Below are 19,942 nucleotides of genomic sequence, written 5' to 3' on the forward strand. Positions count from 1 at the left end.
ATTTTCTAGTGCCATCACTAGAAAATGGTTAAAAGCAGAAAAGCCAACTGTAAATGATTGGATGGACATTGTCTATGAGATAGTTCAAATGGATAGAATAACATTTACTCTGAGGCTTCAAAAAGGAGTGTTGTACAGTAATTGTGAGAGGTGGCTAAAGTTGTTACTGCGAATAGACAGTCATTTGTGTTTTTCTTCCAGTCATTTTAAAAAATATATTTTGAAAACTATATGGTGCACCCCAGATGTTATTTTTATACATGTAGTATCTGTGCTTTAATACCTAAGATACTTATTAATCTGGATTTGTGAATATAAATAGAATAAAAACAGAATTTAAAAATAAAGAGATGCATTGATTTGGGAAAGAAATGTCTTCTACTTTATTACAGGCAAAACAAGAACAAGTTGATATTTATAGTAGCGAGTTGGGTGAAAAGTCCCTTTCTTTGGTGTTTTATAGTTTCAAGTGCTGGGCAAATTTCGCTTCTCATAATTTGAGTAGTGTACAAGGAAAATTCACCTTTATAAAGTCATCTTTGAGTGTACAATGGTGATGTTTATACCCAACAGCCGGTGGAGGAACTACCATTTGTATGGTGTGAGCTCCTGTCTGAGGCTTTGGCTGCTCTGTGGACAAACAGCGCAACATCTGACCCTGACCGTTGGCTGAAATGGAATCCACTCAATCCTGAGAAACAACCTGATTCAGAGCCACATTGTGCAGTAAAAAATATGGTATTGGCTATGAATATATTTTTTTGATATACCTGTATATCTGCACAGAAAATGATTGTGTAGAGACAGCACATTACCTGTTATAAAGTATTTTCTTTTTAGGGACCAGCTTTGTTAAATAAAGCTGTGTGGTCACATTGTGCCCTGGGAGTGCTCAACACCAGTGCAACTGCAAGACAGTGGGAACCATCAGCGACTGCTCTCCTCTTATTCTCAAATGTGAACCTGGGGGAGTGGAAGGAACAGACTCAGCAGCTCCAGGATTTGTCTGCAATCTTGTGGGACAATATGGCTTTTCCAGCATTGGCCGACTTAAGGTAGGCAACATTACAATATGCCGTATTTTCCGCACTATAAGGCGCACCTAAAAGCATTCAACTTTCTCATAGACCGCACAGGCATACAAATTGGATATGTGCCGCGGCACAGGGTTTGAAAAACACTGTTCTATTCTGTGCACCTAGTAATGCAGTGTGCCCTATATATGAAATCAGTTTTAAAATAGGCCATTCATTGAAGGTGTGCCTTATAATCTGAAGCGCCTTATAGTGCAGAAAATATGGTCATACTGCTAATTTGCAAACCTTTGTGTCTCTGATCACATCATTTCTCTTCAGAGGCACAGATTTGAAGCTCCAGGGTGCCATCCTACGTCGACAATTACAGAGCATGGCACACATGTTACCTCACAGTTTGCAGGAGGTTTATCTAGCTCGCTGTGAGAGCCTGGTTGAGAAATCCAACCCACTGATTGCTGCTGAGGAGATCCAGAAAATTCTCAGTGATTACATTCCCCCTAAATTGCTTCCTGATGGAGTAGTGGATACCTGTATTGCCTGCCTGAAGCAGTTTGTTGAAAACAAAGTTCAAGGCACCAACTCTGTGGCCTACGCTGGTGCGTTCTGGGTCAACATGGGGTTGCTTAATATCAATTTATGGGCACCCCAGACCATCTTTGACCCAGCTGTCAAGAGAGCCTACAAACTCAATTATGCCCAGCAGGAGGTACAATCAAATGTTTTCATCTACAGTGGTACCTCTACTTACGAACGTCTCTTCATATGACATTTTCAAGTTACGAAATGCCTCAACAGGAAAATATTGCCTCTTGTTACGAAAGAAATTTCAAGATTTGAAAGGTAAAATACAGTATGGGCTGCTGCTCACAGCTTCAAATTTCCTGAACGCAACATACTTAGAGCTGCTCTGCTGTTGACTATTACATAGCATCTTCCTGGCATTCCATTGGCTAAGAAGGACCTTTACCGTATGTGTCTGAGTTTAGATAGATAAATAGATACAGTGATCCCTCACTACTTTGCAGTTCACTTATCGTGGTTTCAGTGCATCACGGATTTTTCAAAAGTATTCATCAAAAAAAAAAAAAGTTAAAATGCCGCAAAAGGTCCGTGAGAGGCAGCGAAAGTCAGCACAACACCAGTGAGTCACATAGAGTAACATATACAGTACTACGTGTATGTTTTGTGTTTACTGTATTTTGTTATTTATACATTAACCTAACCTAACTTATACATCTTCTACATGTACATATATATATTAGTATATAGCATTAAGTAATGTTAATTACTACAAACATTTACTTCTACATGTATGTATACCATTAGATTTGGCCTGATAAATATTATATATACTCATACACATGTACATATACCTGTACAGTGGGGGTACCCACTTTGCAGATTTTCCTTTTTCGCGGAAGGTTCTGGTCGCCATTAACCGTGATAAGCGATAGATTACGTCGTTCGCCCCTCCGATAATTTTACGTAAATTTGAATCACCCTAAAAAGTGTTCACCAGTCAGGCGATGGCTCACTATGCTGATGTTTGCCTTGGACATTTTCGAAGGATTGTTAAAAGTCGACAAAAGCAAATGTCCTTGGATCAGTTCTTTACAAAGTGGCAGGCAAAAATCACTTCTGACAGAGAACATTAACTCAAGAGGGCAAAAAACAACAAGGACGCAGTTAAAAGTTAAATGACCATCATTTTTATTCTTTACGCTATTCTTTGTTTTTTACATTATGCACAACTCTTAATAATAATAATCTTATTGCAACATGTATTTTCGTCACATATTTCGATGCATTTTTATGCTTTAGAAAACATGTCTGAATTTTAGGGGGCTTGGAACGGATTTGGGCATTTACATGGAAAACGCGTCTCTACTTACAAAATTTTCTAGTTAAGAAATTTCTTGCAGAACCAATTAATTTCGTCAGTAGGGGTACCACTTGGGATTTTCTAACTACAGTACATTAAGGGTATACTTCCAAGACGGAACAAACATTAATTTCAATATAAGTGTTTATCTTCTTCAATCTTTTAGTTAGCCATTCTGCAGACAGAGTGGAAAGTACGGAGCCTGTCCTCTGAGCTGAAGACTGGAGCAGAGTTGGAGGAGAGTAGTACCACTGATGGTCTCAAACATCCTCGAATCAGGTCTGAGCCAGTAGAACTTCATCTATGATTTATTGTGTATCGACTCCATCCACATTCTTTTTTCAGATGCGTCAACTGACATCGTATTTGATCCAATACCACAAATTATTATTCAACTTTATTTATTTTTTTGCCATGGCCACTTACGAATATTCGAAGATCCAAATTCCTATTCACTGGTCACTCAGTAAAGTTACCAGCCAATCAGAATTTCCACTAGCCATTTCTTGTTTGTTTAGTTGTTTTGTTTGTTTGTTTTTTTACTTAAAGGCCACTGTTTTTAATCTACCTTCCTTACACTATCTTTGTTCATTTCCCACACTTTATTGCACTGTAGACTGTAATTTGAAATATCAGCATTTGTGCAACCAGTGTTGGGAAAGTTCTTCTACATTCTAAAATGTAGTCCTTCATGTCATAGTTCATCCATCCATCCATTTTTCTCTTCCGCTCATCCTCACGTGGGTCACAAGCATTCTGGAGCCTAATCCAGCTGTCTATGGGCAGTAGGCAAGGTACACCCCAAACCTGTTGCCAGCCAATCTCAGGGCACACATAGATAAACAATCATTCACATTTACAATCACAACTAGGGACAATTTAGTGTATTAATTTAACCTACCCTGCATGTCTCTGGATTGTGGGAGGGAACTGGAGTACCCGAAAAAAAACCACGCAAAGTTTTTAACAAATATACTGTTCTATTTCCCCACTGTTGCCACACATTCAGTCCACACTTGTAGACAGCTGCAACTTTCACCCTATAATGAACACCAAAACCGGACTGTACTCTTAAATGCACAAGCACAAATACAATCCAAGGTAGGAACCAGGCTGAGGCAGGGAATGATCTGTCACACACCAACTGACTGGTTTTCAACCTTATTCATTGATATACCCACTGTGAAATATTTTGGAGAAGACTTAAAACTGAATAGTGCCAACAGTCTGATTTATTAAACTTTAAAACCCCATCAGTAGTCGTATCACTACATGATGATAGATGATTGCATGTTTCGTCACGGCCAACTTCTAATAAATGAAGAAATGGTTACACAGGGATCACATCTTTAAAAAATATCATATATATATATGATCAGACCTACCGTCTCACACTCCATAGATCCGTTCATAGTTTATGAATGAAAAATTGCATTTTGAACTCAACAATAAACGCCTTTTTGGGATTTGTGGTTATAGGTACCTCTGGATCCGTATGCAGCAGGTAAAGGCACAAATAGCCGAGCTTTCCAGGAAGCAGGCATTTCGCCCCCAGGAACCCAACTATGGAAGATTATTCCAGGATCTCCAGCACTACCTCTGCAGCATCGGTCAGGCATCAGCAGTGCAAGACCTACTCTCACACCTACGGAGTGCTCTGCAGAGTTCCTCGTCGTTTACACGGTCGGCCATCCAGACTCTTCTGAAGGAGGAGACCGTATGGCAGAACTCTCAGCAGTGCTTCTACCAGAGGCTAAAAAAGGACTATCTTCTTTACCCTGATGTCGTCGGTCCAGTACAGACTGGAATCATCCTGCTCCGATATGGCATGAAGCTGGTTGCCTCCCAAATAACATCTTCTCTCTATCATGTGCCTGAACTTTCCAAACTGGTCTCCTGCCTCCTTTCCTTTCCCTCCCTGACCCCTAGTATGCAGTCTTACCTATCCCATGCTGATTTCCTCTGCTCCAAAGAATGTCAGGGAACTTTGCGTAGCCTTGGGCAGTTGCTGTCACAACAAGACCTCATTCATGTGGACGTGCCACCCTCCACATTACTACTCAATGCTCTTCTGTTTGTGCAGTGCCACGCACTTGGCACAGGACAGTTCAGCGATGACACACAAAACATCTTTAGGCATATCTGTCAGGTCAGAGCCACTGAATTGTTTGGAAAATCTAGATCTTGTTCCTTAAACCTGATTCGGTTGTTTATGTTGTTATTGTCCGTGCTATGATGCCCCTCAGGCTCTAGTGAATGAGTGGGACGAAATGGAGAAAAAGAAGAGAGACCGAGAACAGCAGGAGGCTTGTCTGTACCGCAGCCGTAGTCAGCAGCATGGTACAGGACTGACTGAGGCACAGCAAGAGGAGAAGGACTTCAGATGTCTGTTTCCTCTATTTGATAAGGTATTCAATTGAAATCTGCTACTGATTTATAAATCACTGAATGGGTTGGATCCCGAATACTTTTAAGGAAAGGCCAATTTAAGTATTTTAAATATTCTGTAAAGTGCTTAGTTACAGCTGCAGACGTTGTGAAGGCGCTATATAAATAAACCTCTATTGTATTGTTTTCCCTTTAGCATGGCTCCGTCTAGTGCAAAGGTGTCAAACTCAGGTCCTGGAGGGCCACCGTCCTGCATGTTTTCCAAGTCTCCCTGTTGCAACACACCTGATTCAAATGAACAGGTTCAATGTTAGGCTTCCGCAGATCTTGCTGATGATCTGATCATTTGAATGAGGTGTGTTGCAACAGGGAGACCTGGAAAACATGCAGGACAGCGGCCCTCCAGGACCTGAGTTTGACACCTATGGTCTAGTGGATGCATAACACAACCGCAGCCACTATTGTAGCTTCTATTGTATGCATCTTATTATGCAGTGCACCCAATATATGAAAACAATTTGAAAATAGGCCATTCGTGGAAGGCGCACCTTATACTCCAAAGCACCCTGTGATGCAGGAAATAAGCAATACCCTCTGTCATCATATTTGCAAGGCTGTTTCCTTGGCATCTTAGGTGAGCGGAGTTTGCTGCACCACACAGCAGACAGGCACATATGCACTTATCATAGAATTCACAATGCTTCTCATTGACGGGCAGTTCTAATTACAGTCAGAATTGTATGAATAACTTCAGAAGCAGCTCAAATGATGAGAGACACACTAGTAAAGGGTGATTGTGCAAACGTACACTTCATATCTTAATTGGCAGGGAAATGTATTCAAAGATTTGTACTGAATTTTAAGAGTTCATATTTTCACTTTCCGTCCAGGACTTTTCAGACATGTCTCTGCCGAGCCTGGAGGGCCCCACTGATGCAGACCTGGAGGAAGATGAAGCCAGTAGGGGGCTCGATGAAAAAAGTTTTCTGTCGACTCCTGCAATGAACACAGTTGTGCAAATTCATCAGCGGCTATGTCTTGGTTATGCTCAGTCATTGTGGTACCGGAGCAGATTACCCAACAGTCAAAGCAATGACTTTATCAAGGCCCTGGTTTCTTCTTACCAAATTGCTGCCCCGCTGATTGCACACTTCTATCATCTAATTGGTGAGTGTCCTTATTTGTACACTCACTAACTTTCACCGGAAATAATTTTCATATTTACATGTATGGACTTTGTGTATGTACGTACTGCATGTATTTATGTATGCACATACAGGATGCAGAGCATGCAGAGCATACCAACTGAATGGTTCAAGATATTACAGAGTACGGTACTCTGATTTTCCGCACTAAAAGGCGCACCTAAAAGCCTTCCATTTTCTTAAAAGCTCACAGTGCGCCTTAAAATCCGATGCGCCTTGTATATGGTTAGTACGGTAATATGTCAACCCCCCAAAATGGCTCCTTGCTCGAGACATGCTTACAACGCAGAGTTCAAACTTAAGGCGATGGGGTTACGCAGTTGAACACGGAAATAGAACAGCGGCAAGAGAGTTCAATGTTAACGACTCAGTTATAACTTGCTGTTGGTTAAGTGAACTGTGTCGCTGCTTTATTAAATAATTTTTACTGACATCTGATCGTTGCTATATAAATCTGGGTGTCGTGTAGTGTAGTTTTCTTTTGTCATTTCCTTGAGCGTAGCTCCATCTAGTGGATGCATTGTCGATTGTGTATTATAATCCGGTGCGTCCAACATATGAAAAAAATTACAAAATAGGCCATTCATTGAAGATGCGCCTCATAATCCAGTGCACCTTTTAGTGTGGAAAATACGGTACGTATGTCTTGAACTGTTGAGTCGGTACGCACTGTTTAGTTGATACGCTCTGTATGCGTGGTCAGCGTTTTTCAGTGCAACACTTGCATGACATGTAGACTGAACGGAGTGCCCCGTGTTGAACGAAAGCGAAGTCATAATTGGGCGAGTTAAAGAATAAAATATGTTTATTGTCACGATGGTGGCATCGTATAACTAAAGAGCAGGTCAACTCAAATCACAAGCTAGCATGAATACACACAAGTATTATTTTAGACCAAGCCACAGTGTGTTCTTGTTTACTGCAGTAGACAATAATGTGTCCACAGTGCTGCAGGCAGATTTCCCAAATTGGCAGGCAAGCTAATTTTCCCCAACGAGGAACAGTTTTTGAGTTTATAAGGTAATTCTACTAATCTAGAATGGGTTACAAAATTGTGTTCTGTTTATCTATTGGGTTCACTAGATTAGGTTAGCCCATCAGTGCAAGCAATTCGTGTACACTCATTTACACTCATGTTTAAATTTAGCTAGTTTTTCCCCAAAAACCATTTAAAAAGTTTTAAAGGATTTTGGGGTGGTCAGTGACCCTACCGAATGATGTGTCTGTTTGGAAACAAACAAGTGAGGGATAAAAACAGACGTTGCCACCCAATGCCCAAGAGCTGTGTCAAATATTTGCTAGTCTTTTCCGTTGGTCGCTTAAAACGGATGGCTGTAGTTTCGAGAGGCCTTATTTAAGCCATGCAGACTTTTTTGACCTTGCACCCCAAAATAATCAGAATTGACAATCCTTTGGAACCAGAGTCAAAATGAGGAACTGGAATCGAAATCAGAATCATTCAAATATGAACGACACACAACCCAGCAGTTCACGAATTTTTGAAATGTGAAACAAACTTTGAGATTAAACAGTCTTGTTGAGCATTTTATAATTCACTAGAGTCACGGATAATGTAAAATTTGATTTTCTCCACTATTCAAAATTATCATTGTCAAATGCACGCAAAGCCCAACATTCAATGATTTGAAAACATAATATAATTAGCAGGTGCATTGCTGCCGCATTGTTCTAACTAAAATGGTGTCCATAAGGCCATATTGTCCCATGAAGAGCGTACCGACTGGACGGTTTGAGATTTTACGGAGTGTCATATTTTCCGTACTATACGGTGCTTCGGAGTGTAAAGTGCACCTTCAAAGAATGGTCTATTTTAAAACTGTAATCATATATTGGGCGCACTTATAAAGCGCATAGAATAGAAGCCAGAATAGTGGCTGCAGTTGCATTATGCATCCACTAGACGGAGCTGCACTAAAGAATACAATACAGTACAATCCAGCTTTATTTATATTGAGCTTTCACAAACACTGCAGTTGTTACAAAGCACTTTACACTACGTCCAAGAAATCAGCAGTTTGATCCATATATAAGGATTAAAAGGCAGTGCGTTGGCTTTTGTGAAAATGTAATGCCTGTAGGTGCGCCTTATAGTACGGAAAATACGGTACCCTTGCATTTGTACAAATACACACTCTATCTGAGCCAGGTGCCCCCAAAAGGGGTGACGGGGAGGTTTTTAAATATTTGTAAGGTTCCCGAACTGTGCTCTACAACAGTGATTTTAAATCTTTTTCGAGCCAAGGCACATTTATTTCACACCACTAACTGAAAATATGGGGGGGGGAAAGCTTTTTTTAACAATTACCGTATTTTCACGACCATTCGGCGCACCATGTTGTTGGGCGCAGTCTCAGTAAGGGGTGCTATTTCGGTTTTTGACACGTACACAAAACGCACTGTATTATTGGGCGCAGCCAGGCATGGTAAAACATACGCCAGCTTAAACATACGGCATGCATGCACGCACGCTAAAAACACGTTTTTAAAAAGGGAATGGAAGCAAAACTGAGTTCGGTTGTACTTTATTTCGCCATTTCGCAATGTACTCACGCGACTGGTACCTGCTAGGGGCGTGCCTTTAGCGTCCTCTTACACGCCCACCCATCACTCATTGGCGACTGGTACCTGCTAGGGGCGTGCCTTTAGCATCCTCTTACACGCCCACCCTTGACTCATTGGCGGACTTCCGCATGCCTGTCGTCACTCACTCCGCCTTTTCTCTATATAAACAGCGTGTCGGCCAGAGGTGCTCTCAGTCAGGCTTTGGAACTCGGTGCATACACTAGACGCTGCGCATTATAAGGCGTCCTGTCCATTTTGGAGAAAATTTAAGACTTTTAATGGCGCCTTATAGTCGTGAAAAAAAAGTCGTGTTTTTTTAACATTGAAAAATAACGCTAGATTATAACACCTTCAATAGGAATCAAATCAACATCAATCCAATATTTTAGAATCTTTCATATTTATTCTCACTCGTTGTGATAAACGGTTTGGATGAACACAGATCTGATATCCTGGCAGCAATCGATGAAAGACACGCAAAGCTCTTCCTCCATAGCTCTCATTCTTTCCATGTTTTAGTTTTTACAGCAGTCAGGCTATTTCTTTCGCCGCTTCGAGTCCGAACATCTCACAATGGCTTTGCAGGCGGGGAGTATTAATTGCTCTGCCACTTTTTTGATTTAGCCACATGTTCAGCGCCATGGCAACTTGCTTTCAAGGCTCTGTCGTTTACCTTAGCGGTTTTTCTCATGCACGTTGCTTGTTTCTCCGTGTATTCACGGAGGCGAACAAAATACTCCACATTGTTGTTTCGAAGTGAACGGTGTTTTGTTTGGAGATGGAGTTTAAGCTTACTAGGGACCATAGCGTTGTTTCACCACATGCGAAGCACCACGGAGTCGGTGCCATTGCATCTCCGGTAAAAGTAAATCTAAATGAAAGATAACTTTCGTTCTATTGCCTCGCGCCGGAAACATCACTTGTCTCGAAGCATAAGGCAATTGGCTAGCTGTGCTGCTACCTACTGGTATGGAAGAGTACTACATGATTACTCTGCCAGGCAGTAGACCACACAGGCATACAAACTGGATCATTTCCCACCGCACGCCTGACAATATCTCGCGGAACACTGGCACAGGGTTTGAAAAACACTGCTCTCCAATCCAAATGTACTGTGTTTATTAATAATGTTGAATTGGTCTAAATATGGTTCCCCCTACATTTGCAGAACTAAACCAGCAGTTTGCAGGCAGTGAGCTGCTGCTGTCAACTCTCATCCAGAACACAGTGCAAGGGTCACCAGGAACAGATACTCTGGTTCTCAACTCAGAAGGGCCTTATGACTTCTATCAGCACCCCAATATGAGTGAGGCCCGCCTCTGTCTTCCTATTCTGGAACAGATGAGGGTAGCTGTAAATAAGAGACTTGAGGACTGGCCAGAGCACCCAGCGCTTGTGCAGGTCAGTGACAGATAAGAATTCCAACATTCCAGGATCCAACTTTTGAAAATAAAGGCTGCTTGCCTCTGGTAAATTGTATCAAATACAATGTAGATTGAAGTTCAAGATAATTTATTTTTTTTCAATTGTCTTTTTTTTTCTTTCCAGCTGATTGTGGTGATTGAGAGGATCATGGGTTTCAGCTTGTCCAGTCCCATAGCAAAGTTTCTCAATGGCTTGGAGATACTACTGAGTAAAGCACAGGTAAGATCTGTTTGCAATTTGTTTGACGTCACTAAATACTATTTTCCATCTTTATTTTTTTTTTCCTTATCTGTTTTTTATTTGTATTTTGTCTATATGGACCAGCTGTTCCTGCAATAAAAATTGAATTGACTAGGAGACAGGATTTTTCTAGTCTCTCACCCAAGCAAAGTGCTGAAGAAAAAAAAGTTTTTTTATAATTATTTAATTCTGTGCACTATCTCCATCTGATAGGTATTTCATATTTTAATGTTTTGACGAATGCTTTTGTCAGGATTGGGAGAATAATGCCAGCCGTGCGGTCTCCTTGCAGAGCAACATTGCACCAGTTACACAGCTCATTATCAAGTGGCACAAACTGGAGTTAAAGTAAGACAATATAGTCCTGCAACCGTTGTTGCAGGACTATACCTGCAAGTATTGTTGCAAATAATGTGTCTGTTTTATTTAATTTCATACATTTTGTTTCAGTTGAATACACTATGCAAATCTTTACAGTCCATTGATTGATGGATCCAGTTTCCTCTTATTATCATTAACATACCAATAGGAACATGTTGGATGTCCTACCGCCTCCCTATTTCAACATGATTGTGAAACAGCATGTCCCTCCTCGTGTCTATTGTATATTATTTTACGTGTGTGTGTGTGTGTGTGTGTGTGTGTGTGTGTGTGTGTGTGTGTGTGTGTACATATATATATAAAATTTGTTATTATTTTTTTGGGGCCAGACGAGTGTGACACACATTGTATGTAGAATGCTGCTGTCTTATTTCACCTGCCATTTGTTACAGGGGGAGGGGGAGTGACATTTATTTGTTTTTTTTATTTGTTGTACTTTTAATGTAAATATTGGTGTGTGTATATATAGTAATGGTAGACAATGCAATTTTCTGTGGCAGTTGTTGGTCAAGCAGTCTGGACAATGCTGTGAAACGACATACTGAGAAATCCACAAAGCACTGGTTTTCTATTTACCAGCTCTTCGCAAAATATCTGGAAGATCAGATGATGAATGCAAATACAGGTATGCACACACCAGCTCTGTTTGCTGTTTCATAAGTGGGACAATAATCTGAACCATACAACCGGATGATGACTGCCCCTACCCTGCTCTTAAAACATTCACATTTTATTTACTGTGATTTGAGATGCTGAGTGACCATTTTCCATCATTGTATGACATTCTTGTCCTATGTAGGCGAAGAGTTGGGAGGTTTGTCCCTGTCCTCGTTGTCATCCACATTACAAGCCTTCGTGGAGGGTTCGAGCCTGGGCGAGTTCCATGCCCGCTTGGCCATGTTACTCAGCTTTCACTGTCACTTCCTTCTGCTCCCCACTCAGCCTGGACAAGGTCAGCTTGCACTTCTCTTTGTGACACCACACAGTTATGTTCAAAAGTTTACATACACTCGTGATGGACATGTTTGGATTTTATGGCAGAGGCAGACCCGTCACCAGAGCCCAGCCTGAAAAGGGTCACATAAAATGCATTGGGGCAGTTAATACCTACAGACAGAACTTACTTTGCTCCATCTATTTGCATAGCACTGCCGATCTGATCTTGAATGTCCCCTTTTGCAACTACAGTTAAACTCCTAAATCATGTTTGCAACAAGAAATTTTTCACAACGGGGTTTTTTTTTCTGTATCTTGATCTCAGATGTAAACACACACACATACACACAAACACACACACACAAACGTATGTGTACTGTCAGGTTTATCCAATTTGACACTTAGGAATAAAACACAAGGAGGAGACAGGAGACTCAATTCTGGTACCAGGAGGGAACGAGGAGAAGCGTTAGGTTTCAGTTCTCGGCGCGTCACCCCTCACGATCTCCTCCATCACCCCCTCATTTACTGGGAAAACTACTACATACTGTAGGTGTGTCCAACCTTAAGGGTGGGGGCTGTTGAACACACACTGAACTTGTTTGACTATGTGTGTGTATGTGAGTGCAAATTACGCACATGTGTGCAATTGTTACAAAAACATCACGTTGCAGCTGGTGTTGATGGCTCCATTCACTGTCCAACCTTGCTTACTGTTTCTTAACACTTATCTCTTCCCAACCACGTCCTCGGAAAGGTGGTTGCGTCCCTAAACTTCCACACAGTGCACTAAGCATTCTTGATTATAAATGTGAGGATATAATGGATAAAAAGGATTATAAATGTGAGTACATAATGAAGACTATATAATGATTAAGAAGCATTATATCTTTATTAAAAGCATAAGCGTTCTTCATTGCAGGCGTAGTCAATTAATGATTGCAGGCATAAGCATTCTTCTTTGCAAGCATAATCAATTTATCATTGCAGGCATAAGCTTTCTTCTTTGCGAGCGTAATCAATCAATCAATTTAATAATAAGCGAATGTATGATAACTAAAAATAATCAATCCATCACACACACAATCATATGTGTACTCTTTATTTTTATTTCAAAGTATGAGCACATACTTATTTGACACTTCATATTGTCAGTGTAGAAAGAAAAAAAGGGAAATTGCGAAATTTACGATCAGCATTCACTTTCACTTACATTAATTTCATGGCGAATGTCTTTTATTTTGCTTGCTCCGTCTTTCATTTTGATCACTTTTACAAATGCTGGAAGAGAGGGCTCTTCCAGCATCAGAGCTCTTCTTGTCTTAGCTGGTTGACATCCAAAGGTCCATTTTGTAGCCATTTTAGCAATGCAACGTCCATGCTCGTCTGAATCTAACAATAACAAATACTTCCTGGACCCGGTGGCTTTTCTTTCCACCATCTCACTGTCTCTAACTCGATCGCCACCCAAGACAGCGTTGCTCAGCTGATGTCATGCAATGAACTTTTAAGCCAGCCACGGGACGCTTCGTAGTCCTCGATGGCCATAGTTAGCTCTCGAAGGCTAAAGACCTTACGCTAACTGGAGCGCTTCTCTCTTATTAGAGCTCCAGTTAGTGTACGGTTTTTAGCATGATAACAAGTAAAGCATTTTCCTCGAAAATGCTTTACTTGTAATACGAGGAAACGTTCGTTTATTTGAATGTCTGTCGAGCCATAAGCAATTTACTCTGAGCAGCTAATCGGATGCATTCCACTCTATCTTCTACGGATCTAGCTTCAGTATCTACACACATAGACAGTGAGGTCCCTCTTGGCCAATCGGAGGCCAGGATGATGCTCGGTAAGCCAATGGCAGAGCAGCTATGAGTATGTTGCGTTCAGGAAACTCGCAGCTGTGACCGAAATAAACATCGTTCACTATGTAAACCGTGTGGTGGTTGCTGCTGCCGTTTCCGAACGAAGCAGTAGAGGTCGCTGTTGGGTTAGACTTCGTTGTAGTGAATGTCTTCGCGAGGCTGGAGCAGAAAAAATGATTTCGTATCACGCAACAGGGTTTTTTTTGTCGTATGGGGGGCAGTAGAATGGGAATGGTGTTAATGCATGAAGATTTTTTCACATTAGGGGGTATTTTCGCCCATGTAGGTTTTGTTCTAGAGAAGTTTCACTGTACCGCAAGCATTATCATCGACAAAATTTACATTACATATACAAAGAGGACTTCTTGAGTACGTCGGCGCTATAGTGAATGTGGCAAAGTGAAACAAATTGTGAAGATGCCAGTACCTTGGCTATGGTCTGGTCAAAGGGGAAGGCTAGCAGAGTGTCAGGCCCAAAACAGACCTGCAGAATCGGACCCAGAGCGAATCAATCATACTTGTGAATCAGATGAGAGAAGAGGAGAACAAAGCTCTGTGAGTTGGCTGTGAGACAAAAAAATGACCGGCTGTACTTGCTTACTTAAATACATTTCTCAAAGAAAAAGAAAATTTCACCAAAGAGTTACGACTAGGGTCACCAGATCCATGAAGTAGAAGTTGAGCCAAGTAGCTGGACTTGGATCCATTTTGCCTCATAGCATCTCTGAAACAAAAAGGCACCACCCATGTATGACAGACTTTCCAAGAAACTGCTGGTGGAAGAATGACTCAAGAAACCTGGGACAGACTGCTCTCAGAAGTCCTCAGAAAAGAAGACATCAAGCGCTCTGCAGAGTAGGCTCTATTGCGGGGGTCGGCAACCCGCAGCTCTCGAGCATGTTGAGACTGCAACAAGCGCTCTACAGAGTAGGCTCTATTGCGGGGGATGGCAACCCGCAGCTCTCGACCATGTTGAGACTGCAACACTCGCGTCTAGGTTGGGGCTAGCATCTGGTTGGTCGTTTTTCCGAACTGTCCCTTTTATCGACAGTTTTCTTCTGGAGTTACAGTATATTACGGATATGTATGTCTTCACACTCCGTTTCACTGTTTCTTATCACAGATTTGTATATGTTTAAGTGTTTAAATAGTTGAAGTTGTCAGTTATCTAAAATGCGCCTTCTCCATCGTTTAAAAGCGCTCCTCCATACATTCATTTTTGATGGAACTTTGTGAAAGATGTCCATCGTTATCGCAGAGAGCCTTCTCTGTGCAAGTCGTGGTTAGGGTGAAAATCAAGCAAAAATTCAGATGATTAGACATGAGCAGTAAACAAGCTTGTTTCAACTTTTATTAGAGAAGTAATAGTGGGACTTTGCTGTTTACTATGTTTCTGGGACTGTACCATGTCTTTCTTAAGTCTTTAGGTAGTACATCAGCTCTTGCAATATTCTTATCATTGCACCATCTCAGTGTTTACTTAAAAGATGTATTTCGACCCTGGATTATTATGATGACTAATGTTGACTTGTATTTGCATTATTTGAAGCACATTTTATCATCTGCTTTGTTTGACTGTTTCGGGTTGGAAACAAAATAACCATCATTAATATTGCCTTCCCTCACAGTTACATTGTCAAATCTTCTGTGGAACCTACACAAATATTACAGTCAATTTTCAGACTGCATTCAGAACAAAATCGGACAGCTCAGACAGCCGATTGAGAAGGAGCTCAAGGTACATAGAAAATTATTTTATTTTTTAATAGTATATTAAAAAAAGTGTAGTATAATAATGAAATCACAACAATTAATCACTTCAATTCCATTCATCTCAGGATTTTGTCAAAATCTCCAAGTGGAATGATGTTAGTTTCTGGTCTATCAAGCAGTCAGTGGAAAAGACACATCGGTAAGAAATTGTCCCACTGGCCGCAATGTTTTTCTAGCAGTGATTTTAGTCTTTAAAAATGTTTTCCAAGTACTTATTGCTCCTTTTTTTTTCTGTCGAGGACCCTCTTCAAGTTTGTCAAGAAGTTTGAGGAGATTCTGAATGGTCCCTGTCTTACTGTTCTGGTAGAACAGAAAAACATCGTCTCTCTTGACAATACTGACATACATTCGGATGAAACACCCATTCAACGAATTCATCAGGCCCTCAAACAAGCCCTGCCAGGAAAGAACACAGACCATCAGGTTTGGTTCTATCTTAGATTATACACATCTCAAGTGAATGGGTTTATCACTTAAGTGTATTGATGATGATCTGCGGATTTCAGAACAAGGAACAAGATGGAGGAGTCAAGTTGGAATCACTGCAAGGACGTCTGCCAGTTTTGGTCAGAAAGATGAAGAAAATATGTGTCCAATATGTACAGAAACACCCAGCAATGGAGCTCACTGAAGATCTGGACTTCTTTACAGGTAATCTACATGGATTTCAGATGAAAAGCTGTTTTGATATATTCTCCATAATTTGGCAGCATTGTTTTTTTTTTCCTTACCCTTGCCATGGGCTCTTTGCCTGTCGGAGGGGCCATGGGGCTCAGATGCAGTGTCAGCTGGGCAGCAGCCAAAGGCTTGTCTTGGCGCAGACCCATCGCACATGAAATGCATGGGCGCGTCCGATTATGAATACCCTTAGTACTTATACGTACTGTATTGCTCCACATAGCACTGCCACTCCTAGTCAAAAGTCTTGAATGGCGCCCGTTGCGACAACCACTGGCAAGTATTATCACTGACAACATTTGCAAAACATATAGAGTGGTACCTCTACTTAGAAATTTGTGTTCTGGAAGAAATTTCTAAACTAGAAATTTGTAAGTAGACACTCGTTTTCCATGTAAATGCCCTAATCCGTTCCAAGCCCCCCAAAATTCAGACATAAATTTTCTAAAGCATAAAAATGCATCAAAATATGCAAGAAATACATGTTACAATTATATTATTACACAATAAAAGAGAGTTGTGTATAATGTAAAAAAAAAACCAAAGAATAGAATATGATGGTCATTTAACTTTTAACTGCGTCATTGTTTTTTACCCTCTTTAGTCCATGTTCTCTCTCAGAAGTGGTTTCTGCCTGGCGTTTTGTAAAGAACTGATCCAAGGATGTTTGCTTTTGTCGGCTTTTAGCAATCCTTTGAAAATGTCCACGGCATACATCAGCATAGTGAGCGATCGCCTGACTGGTAAACACTTTTTCTGAATTATTCACATTTACGTAAAACTATTGGAACGCCTCGTAGCCCGCGGGGCGAATGACGAGGACGCTGCATAGACATCTATCTATCTACACATAGAGACACATACGGTAGACATCCCTCTTATTCAATGGGATGCCAGCATGATGTTCGGTAATAGCCAATGGCAGAGCAGCTATAAGTATGTTGCATTCAGGAAACTCAGAGCTGCGAGTTGCAGCCCATCCTGCATTTTTACCTTTCGTATCTTGAAATTTCTTTCGGAACAAGAGGCAATATTTTCCTGTTGAGGCGTTTCGTAACTTGAAAATTTCGTATGAAGAGATGTTTGTAAGTAGAGGTACCATGGTACATAGTCACCTTCTTGAGGACTTTGGCGTCGCATCCGTATTCGATGTGGCAAAGTGAGGCAACTTGTGAAGGTGCCTTCACAAATTGCTCCGAGGATCATCAAGCCAGAACTCATTGGATTAATACTGAATCATTGCTTTTAATTGCGTTATCATCCATCCATCCATTATCTGAACCGCTTATCCTCACAGCGGTTGCAGGCATGCTGGAGCCAATCAAATCGCATTGGCTCATTCTAACTCAATGTTACGAATATAACAAAGGGAACATCCAGTATGGCGGGTGCGCTAACGTATCGCTTCAAGCGGTGGGCCACCGAGTTCAACTGGTATCTCCAGTAGAAATGAAAAGCACCGATCTTCATTTTAGACGTCCAAAGGGTTTGCGGCTCCTGTGGTTTCTTTTATGAAACGGATCCAAATCATGATTTGCCGACTCTATTGCAATATGTGCCTCCTTACTTGCCAAACTGTGACACACAGTGATAGTCTAAACGTGTAGTTAAACATGTAGTTCACTAAATGTCGCCTAATGTCCGAAAACTGTGAGCAATAGCTACTAATCAATGCTAACATGAAACTCTTGACAATAGAATATTCACCATAGTATTTAATTGAATTGCCTTTATTGTCATTACACGTTCGTGCAACGAAAATTTCACTTAACAGGCACGCTCTGCACAAGAAACATGAAAACCAATGACGAACATGGGATACAGTGCAAAGGGCCTGTCGGTACTCGCTGTGTGAAGCGCCCCGAGATCTGAGTTCAGAAAGGAAACCACTAGGGAGGGAGAGGGGAAAAAAACATGCTCAAACTATCCTCTTCTGAGGAAAATTAGAGTCCAAGAGATTTATGGTGATAGTGTTTTCCTCTCCACAGAGCAATGCTTCTCAATTATTTTCTGTCATGCCCCCCCCCCCCCCCCCCCCCAGGAAGAAGAAAACATCCCGCGGCCTCCCCCCCTTCCGCGCGACTATAAATACTATAATTTGTCTATAAATTGTTATAAGTACACCTCTGCATAACACTATTCTTATTAACCTATAACAGAATAAAAAAAGAAATATGGACCAACTTACAACAAAGAATAGCTTTATTAACTGTAACAGAAAAGATTTAAAGTGCAGCTGAAATTCAAAAATAAAATTCCATCCTTAATTAAACTGTAAACATTTTTGACTGACCATGCCAAACCATACGATACTGAAAAATAAAATAGCATAAAATCAATAAATAATAATGCATTCTAACTGATCAACATTAACTCAGGAGCACAATATTTAAAAAAACAACAACTTTAACCTGCAAAACAAAAATATGTAAAATAATGTGTGCTGATTTTTTTTTTTTTTTTTTTTAAATCAAAGATGATGTCTGGATTAATGGCTACAATAAGCACGTTTTGCAATGCACAGCTTTTCGAAGCGAGGTTTGAAGCAGGACACAGCAACTCTCGGCTCCTGCTCAATGTGTAGCCGGGACCTGTATTTTAGTCACAAGTGAAGTAGCACTCACAAAGCAGCATGATTGTTGGCAATATTCGGCACGTTTTCGCTGAAAAAAAACTCAAGCGGCTTATCAGCGTGATTGGGGTGTAATGTCTTTAAGTGACGCATTAATTTATTTGGTTTCATGCTGTCCGCTACCAACATTTTTAGACACAGTAAGCACACCAGTCTTTCCTCGTCTACCACCATTGTCATAGTGAAGCCAAGCACTACATACGCCTCGTCATAGTTCCTCCCTTCTTATGCTCCCTGCACAAACTCTGCCAATGAGAGTGCCACTGCCCCCTGACGTAGTGAAGGTGCAACTGCACTTTATTCTAGGACAGTAAAAAAAAAATCAAAACAAAAAAATAAAGCATGTTCCCCGGGGTCAAACGAGGGAGCCTCGCCCCCCCGCCCCCATTTTGGTGACTTTTGATATCATTTTTTGGACATACTAAGGAGCATAAGCTTTTTTTAAGCTTATGTTGCGTTTTAGACCTGGCTCTACAACTGAGGTTCCCTGCCTTTTTTTGACTGATTACGCATTCACACATGAACTCATGCATATGCATGCCCACACGCATGCAATGATGAGCAACAGCCATAACAGACCCAAACATGAACGAAACTGGAAAAAAAAACAGACACAAAATAGGAAATCACTGCCTACCTTTGTGAGAGACCTGACACAAGGAATCAGGGATGCACTTTTGTAGTGTGGTAAGTGCAGAAACATCTCGGAAGACCGGAGCGTTTGTTTGAATTACAGGGAGATCACACTTTTCTTCGTCCCTGGTATGGTCTATTCCAGGGTTAGGCAAACTACGACGTGCGGGCCGGATCCGGCCCATTGGTCTTTTGTATCCGGCCCACCGAAGGTTGGGACACAGTTAAGGTTTGATGTGAATAAATTGCATTCATTTCATTTGGACTTGTAATGACAGGCATTTCACGCC

At 41.0% G+C, this 19,942-nt stretch overlaps 1 protein-coding gene across 5 annotated transcripts in view; it reads left to right on the top strand.

Moving 5' to 3' along the window:
• Positions 1-19,942, top strand: part of mdn1 (midasin AAA ATPase 1) — a 144,270-nt gene that overhangs the window by 81,541 nt on the left and 42,787 nt on the right. For all 5 annotated transcript variants that reach the window (XM_086100503.1, XM_086100504.1, XM_086100506.1 and 2 more), the window contains exons 59-74: positions 574-738; positions 841-1,055; positions 1,356-1,743; positions 3,086-3,198; positions 4,399-5,068; positions 5,166-5,327; positions 6,198-6,474; positions 10,264-10,496; positions 10,644-10,739; positions 11,014-11,108; positions 11,642-11,766; positions 11,941-12,093; positions 15,565-15,674; positions 15,775-15,848; positions 15,949-16,132; positions 16,216-16,360. In XM_086100503.1, coding sequence (XP_085956629.1) covers positions 574-738; positions 841-1,055; positions 1,356-1,743; positions 3,086-3,198; positions 4,399-5,068; positions 5,166-5,327; positions 6,198-6,474; positions 10,264-10,496; positions 10,644-10,739; positions 11,014-11,108; positions 11,642-11,766; positions 11,941-12,093; positions 15,565-15,674; positions 15,775-15,848; positions 15,949-16,132; positions 16,216-16,360 — 3,205 coding nt within the window. The remainder of the gene's footprint in view (positions 1-573; positions 739-840; positions 1,056-1,355; positions 1,744-3,085; positions 3,199-4,398; positions 5,069-5,165; positions 5,328-6,197; positions 6,475-10,263; positions 10,497-10,643; positions 10,740-11,013; positions 11,109-11,641; positions 11,767-11,940; positions 12,094-15,564; positions 15,675-15,774; positions 15,849-15,948; positions 16,133-16,215; positions 16,361-19,942) is intronic.

Source organism: Hippocampus guttulatus, chromosome 20 (assembly GCF_054856545.1).
Source record: "Hippocampus guttulatus isolate MCC_2025c chromosome 20, RoL_Hgut_1.0, whole genome shotgun sequence".
Classification (NCBI taxonomy): Eukaryota; Metazoa; Chordata; class Actinopteri; order Syngnathiformes; family Syngnathidae; genus Hippocampus; species Hippocampus guttulatus.